This window comes from Ruditapes philippinarum, unplaced genomic scaffold (assembly GCF_026571515.1).
Source record: "Ruditapes philippinarum isolate M1 unplaced genomic scaffold, ASM2657151v2 ctg2800_1_1_1_1, whole genome shotgun sequence".
Lineage (NCBI taxonomy): Eukaryota > Metazoa > Mollusca > Bivalvia > Venerida > Veneridae > Ruditapes > Ruditapes philippinarum.
The window spans coordinates 78,437-85,720 of NW_026861622.1; the positions used below are offsets into that span (position 1 = coordinate 78,437).

Consider the following 7,284-nt stretch of genomic DNA (forward strand, 5'->3'; position numbering starts at 1 on the left):
CCATCATTAATGCTTGTAACCACATTATAACCATAGTGTTCTTCATATGTTTGGCCTTGTCGCCACATGAATTTGTCATTTCGGACTCTAAGTCACTAGATATAAGTAAGTGAAAAAGAGAAATACAGAATCCCTAAAGAAAGCCCAACACGACAAAATTGAAAATGTTGCAGGCTCGGTTTGATTGAGCCTGTTCATGGGCAGTAATGGAAATGCAAGTAACTGTCCACGCCGAGATTTGTTGTCATTGATTGACTTTTTGCAAAGTTTTGGACAGAACTTGGTGTACATCTGGAACCAAAGATCACTGTTTTTCATGGTGATCAAATTGATTACAGATATTACATTTGTGATACTTTCAGTTTTTACTTTTCGGCATTTTTCTAGCCAATATTCCTACATGAATTATGTTGAATCATCCTCAGGATATGTTGCCTGCTTTTTAAATATTGTCTTTTGACGTCATATCTGCGATATGCAGGCTTTACAACCTCTGATCCCCTATCAAAATTCCATTTTATTTAGTTTTGCCCATTGTTTTCTAGTTAAGGTTACACGCATTATTTTACTTGGGGACCATACGCCGCTTCTCATGGAATGGCACGAAAGTGTCACATTGAAGGTTCCATGATCAAGAGGGAGAATCACGCCGTTCGTTACCCTAACAAACAAGATGGCGGATGCAGCAAAAAAGTTGGTTTTTCCCTTTTTTCTCGGAAATTCTTGATGTTCTGATATAAAGGTACATATAACAACCTTCTCCACAATTTTCCTGGCACACAGGATTTTATTTCATGATGTTTCGTCCCGTACTTCATCTGAAATGCGCGTCACCAGATTCGAAGCGAGAGAATTTTCCACCGGTTTGATCGTGGTAACGTACGGCTTTTTCTCTAAAATTTACTGTTTCGTTTGCATATATGTATATTAACTGAAACCACTGACATTAAAAAGTTGTAATATGTCGTCATCTAAGCATACATGTCCATTCTGGCTAGATTTACTGCTGTAAATATTAATATCGGGGCATTTTCCGGAAATGATAACGTATGGCGCACAAAATATCAATGATAACGTACGGCGCAATTTACTACTTGGTGGATTTCCATTTGTCCAATCAGCTGATAATGAATTATTTTTATGTAGGAAATGATAGATATCTGAAAAAAATGTTGGTCAGGTCAGAAATAATAAATTGAACAATGCTGTACCATCGGATATAAGTATCTTTCTAGCTAGTGGCATAATAGATATCCGTTGTTTATATACCAATTAAAACACACGTGTATAGTTTGAGAATATTTTGTATAAAAAGCAGAATGGAAAGAAAAGCCTCCACTTTCAGGAAACATTTGTGTAGTGTTGTCTTCACATTAAATTTGCTGTGCGATAATTATGTTCTTATCCCCTTATCAGAAAGAAGAAACGCATTCAGCAGAGCAAAAATGTTAAAAAGGTACGGACGGCTTGATATATTTCGCAAACTGTAGAGGAATAAGAATTCCCATTAAACTTACAAGCATTATATATGTGTAAAAAGGCGTTATTCTCATACGAAATCATATTTACGCTTAGAAATATTGCGCCAATTTTGTGCCTAACGTGGCAATATCAGATCAATCATTTTCCTCTTGTTTTGTAAAAAGGATTGATGTGATTTATTTCCAATTTTATTTTATCATTATTCAATTTCACTTTCACTAAATTAAGATATTAAATGAATGTCAATGATAAGATTATCGTGACTAATCATCATGAACTGACAAGCTAGTGTCCTTGTTTTAAATAACGCTAAATTATCAATATAACGTTCGTAAATTACTTCTACAAAAGCGCTTTTACAAGTGACATTAACATGGATTTGGATATTGGATTTTTCCTTCGTTTGTATTTTTGTGTAGCACGATTTATTTCGTCTTTCAATGGATTCCTAACAGAAATCCTACTCATTTGGGGTCTTTTAAATTAAAATTATTATATCAGCTAGATTAGAGGTTTTTTCAAATTGCCTTTTCGAGCTTACGTTCATCATAGTTATATAAGTGAAAGACAGAACAATCAGCCTAAATGTTTAAACACTATCATATTATCAAAATTAATTTTAATTACACAAATACTAAATGTATATTGCATTCATGAACATATTTCTTAAAAGAATCGTTATATATTTTTATGCTTATGGTCATTGTTTAAATGATAAATTTTCCATTTCGATATTCTAGTTATGTTTTACTACGTAGCAGCGGCAAAAGATATACGTATCAACGATACAACCGTCCCAACTGTTCCTACATTGACAAATGCAACAGAAATTAACGGACAATACGTATATCCATGCTATGCAAGTGTTGTTGTGTATAAGTCTCCTGAATTAAAGGACACATACTCCAAAGGCGCTACTGTTTATGCCGTAACTCGAGAACGTTCGGACAAAAATATGATTACTGGATTCTCATCGAGCAAAACTGATAATAATGGACACGCGTGCGTTCTAACTCTTTGTCGTAAAGAAGCAATTCTTTATGTAGAGACCGGGAGTAAATCAACCGGAAACCTCGAGCGTTTATACGCTGCACCAATCGACAAACAACCCATACTTCCTCAATATGTATTTGAAATACATACGCGTATGGAGGAAATATACTTTAATGTGCGCAGTTGGGGCACTATATTGGGGAAAAGCGGTCCGGTATATAACGAATATGAACTGGATCAATGTCTGAATGCTGGTACAAAAAACTATCACTTTTCGTATTCATTCCTAGCCCAAAAAGAATCATTAATTACCGATCTTCCACTTACGACATATGGGAAACAGTTATCGTGGTATGACGTACCTGAAAATGCGCCAGGAAGCCAGGCTTGCTTCATGAAAATAAAAGTCAAGGTAACAAAACACAGTGTAAAGTTGGTAATATATGAAAAAGCCATTTTTCCTTTCTTGTCAATATTTGTTTGTAAACACGTCTGTTTCTAACAAAAAAGTCGAGTTTTAAGGCCGCTGTGTTGCCGTTGTCGTGCATCCACATTAATAAAAATTCTTGACTTATATGAAAGACCCAGATGTAAGGTAAAAGGCATTATTCTGAAAGTTGTATTTATTGTGTTAAGACTCCTTTCTAATATCTAATTCAAGACAAAATTTCCAACTAAGTGGTATGATTTCAAAACATAATTATCAACTTGTTACTTTAAATATATAATTTTCATGACATTGTACCATTGTAAGACAAAACAATTATCCTTCCATCTATGCCCTTTTAAAACTAAGATGTTTCGTCAAAAATGCCGATATATTTATTGAATTAGAAATAATCAAAGATATCAGCATGAAACTTGAAAAACTTAAAAAAAAAAAAATCATAAGGCGCAGTTGTACGAAGTACTATCATGAATGCAATATATTTAAAGATATTCCATTTTCAGTGTAGATAACTGAATAATTATTTGTTTTAATGTAGAAAATATAATTACATTTACGTAAAATTGTACCGTAGAAAACAGTGGGGCGTCCTTGGTCGAATCGAAAAGATCGTCGACTTCAAACCACTTCTCACTTTGTGGGTTTGAATATTGCCAAGGACTTTGGTTTTTTTCATGTGAGGAAGCTATATCACGGCGTCGGTGGTCCTACTCGGGTAGCCGTTCGTGTCTGAAATGATTCACTTGCAAAGTTTGGAAGTTGTAATATGATCTCTGCTATTTGGTGCGACGTAAAATACAACCCCAAAAAAAGGCATTGTTGAAGTGAAATGTTTCAACAAAATGTTTAACATATCTGCCATTTATCATTTCATAAAAGTTTAACTCAAGTTCTCCATATACCCTATAAGACAAAAAAAAAAGAAAAAAAAAAAAGAAAGAAAACAATATATATTTACATTTGGCCTTCAAGAAAGACCAAACCAGAGACTTATATATTCGACATAGACCTATAGAATTTAACAAACAAGAGGGCCAGGATGGTCATAGATCGCTCGTCTGACCCATCGAACTCATCCGAGCAAATACCTAGACAAGCATTCTGACCAAGTTTCAAGATAGGTGAGATAAAATGTGACCACTAGTGTTTACAAGGATTTTCTATATTTGAGCAGTGTGACCTAGTTTTTGACCCTAGGTGAACCGTATTCAAATGTGACCTAGAAATCATTAAAACAAACTATCTGACCAAATTCCAGGATATTTGATCAAAATAGTAGCCACTAGAGTGTTCACAAGATTTTTCTATTTTTAGCTCATGTGACCTAGTTTTTCATCCGAGCTGACCCATGTTCGAAGTCGTGCGAGAAGTTACCTACACAAGCATCCTGATTAAGTTTAATGACAGTTAAGTTAAAAATGTAACCACCCGAGTGTTAAAAAGGTTTTTCCATATTTTGGCAGTGTGACCTAATTTTTGACCCTAGATGACCCATATTCAAACTTTAAGTAGAAATCATCAAAACAAACTTTCAGACGAATTGTCCCGATATTTGAATCAAAACAGTAGCCACTTTAGTGTTCATAATATTTTTCTATTTTAGCTCCTGTGACCTAGTTTTTCTTCCGAGATAACCCATGTTCGAACTCATCCGAGCAATTACCTAGACAAGCATCCTGACTAATTGTGATGATAATTGAGTGAAAAATGTAACCAATAGAGTGTCAACAAGGTTTTTCTATTTTTAGCTCCTGTTACCTAGTTTTTCATTTGAGATGACCCATATTCGAACTCATCCGAGCAAATACCTAGACAACCATTCTGACCAAGTTTGATGACAATTGAGTCAAAAAACCACTAGAGTGTTAACAAGGTTTTTCTTTTTTTAGCTTCTGTTACCTAGTTTTTCATCCGAGATGACCCATGTTCGAACTCATCCGAGCTATTAGTCAAGCATCCTGATTACGTTTTATGATGATAGAGGAAAAAATGTGACCGCTAGAGTGTTAACGAACAAGTGAGGACGGACGACAGACGACGGACGACGGACATTCAACGATCCTAAAAGCTCACCCTGAGCATGCTCAGGTGAGCTAAAAATTCATAGATGATTTAAATAGGTAAAAAAGAAAGTGTTTGGATATGTTTTCATTTCATAATATTGGTATTTCAATATAACTACACAACGCGTCATACGATGGGTGTCAAATATGAATGCAACTAGGCCAAATTTCATAAGTGCTTAACAAACAGTACCAAACTAATTATCTCAACCCTTCAAAATGCTCACCACCATGTGATATACCAAGTATTTGTCTTTCAATCAAATTGGAAATGCATTTTCATAATCTTTTTGAGGTAAACTGTTCAGACACTCGAAAATAGCTGAATATTGTCTTGCAGCAAGTTGTTTTTGAGCCTCGGAAATAGGAAAAGTCACATAGGGCAAGATCTGGCGAATTAGTAGGGTTAGGAAGCTCCACAATCTTGTCCTGTTTCAGATATTCTCGTACAATGGCCGCTTTGCATGAAGAAGCCATTGTCATGCAACAACCTGACACAACGGAGACCGGTTGCTGATCGACGGTTTTTTAAAATACTTGAACTTGCCTTTCTTCAGCTTTGCATTTACAGATTAACCATATGGTACGGTATTTGAATAGAAGTACCTAGATTGGTTAAGTAATTTACATGACGCTCATGGAACGTTTTGCTATGCAATGTCTTCGACTTCTTTTGGTTGTCCATATTTTGTTATGTATCTTTTGCTTGGGCTCATAAAAGTGAACCCACGTCATACCGCCAGTGATGATTCTTGCGAAAGATCGATTGTTGTTTTAGGGAACTTTTTAAACAATTTTTTAGAGATGATTATCCGAGCAAGTTTTTTCTCTGTTTCAGGAGTTGGGGTATCTGTCTGGCCCTTATCCATTTTTAATCACGTCACGTGGCTCCTACTGAGATACTTACGCATTTAGCTATGTACCTAGTTGTAAATCTTGCATCGGCAACATTCAAAACCTTTACTTTTTCAACCATTTTTGGCACAGTTGCAGTTTTCCGGCGGTGTGCTTGAGGTGCATCTTTTACTGAATCCATACCACTTTTTAATTTCTTACACAACCGTGCGACAGATGAAAAAGAAAGTTCATTGTTCCCATAAACACGACAAATTTCATTAGATATGTCGTTTCCCTGTATACCAAGAATACATCGACCGTATTTGGTCAGTGACCAACCATTTCATTTTAGCTTTAGTATACACGAGTAGAGAGCGTTAATCGAGCTATTGTCAAAGCTAGACTGAACTAATTTACACTTGTATTATATAAATTAAGAGCTTACACAACCATCTATACGTTATATTACATAGTTCGTTAGTTCGTACATAATGTCTTAAAATTGAGTACATATTAAGATAAACGCCAAATGTTAACACATATTTACAATATTGTGTAAAGTGATTGAAAAAGGAAACAATAATATTTTTTTTGTTTTTAGATATTGTCGTACCAGTCTGTGCTTCAGCTGAATAGTTATAACAATGATTGGTCAAAAAGATATGGATCATTTATAGCTGGGCCTAAAGCGTCACCATCGGGTGACAGCGATGTTAAAGCAGCTTGCATGGAGTTTCGCTGTACTGCAAATGGGTTCGGATCAACAAAACTTAATGGAAGTATTTCATTTCCAAAAGAGTACTGTTGCAACATTCAGTAAGTGTTAAGTTTATATAAGATTGAATTAAAATGTCAATTTATAACGATCAACTATCGCATATGAAAATCATAACGGTTAATTTGCTTATATAAGGTGGCAAAGAGATTTTATGTCGTTGCTATGAGTTATTTACGGAAGAGCATTAGTGCCAGGTGTATGTTTTTTTATTAATTCGAAATTTCGAGTTACTAACTCGAAATTTCGACTTACTTATCTCGAAATTTCGACTTACTAACTCGAAATTTCGAGATAGTAAGTCGAAATTTCGGGTTAGTAACACTTTTAACACAAATTTCGAGTTACTTAGTTACTTAGTCGAAATTTCGAGTTAGTAAGTCGAAATTTCGAGATAAGTAAGTCGAAATTTCGAGTGAGTAACTCGAAATTTCGAGTTAATAAAAAACATACACCTGGCACTAATGCTCTTCCGTAGTTATTTACTCGTGTGCATTGAGATAATTTAAGTTGCATTTGATAAAATATAAAAGTCATTCTATAGTTTAGTTCACATTTTTAACAGTACTTTCGTATATCCCATAAAAAACTTGTTCATAAATCATCATTAAAACCCTACGGTATCACCAAAGTTCGTATACGAATTATATTGTGCAATTGAAGACTACTGTCCTAGGATGATAACT

General features: G+C 34.8%; 1 protein-coding gene across 1 annotated transcript; it reads left to right on the top strand.

The window, feature by feature from the left end:
• Positions 1–1,803: 1,803 nt before the first annotated feature.
• On the top strand, positions 1,804–6,639 carry LOC132716329 (uncharacterized; the record flags this gene model as incomplete). The annotated part of the gene is made up of 3 exons (XM_060699578.1): positions 1,804–1,883; positions 2,223–2,887; positions 6,425–6,639. Coding segments are annotated over exons 1-3 (908 nt in total), but the record flags the coding sequence as incomplete, so codon positions are not given.
• Positions 6,640–7,284: the final 645 nt, after the last annotated feature.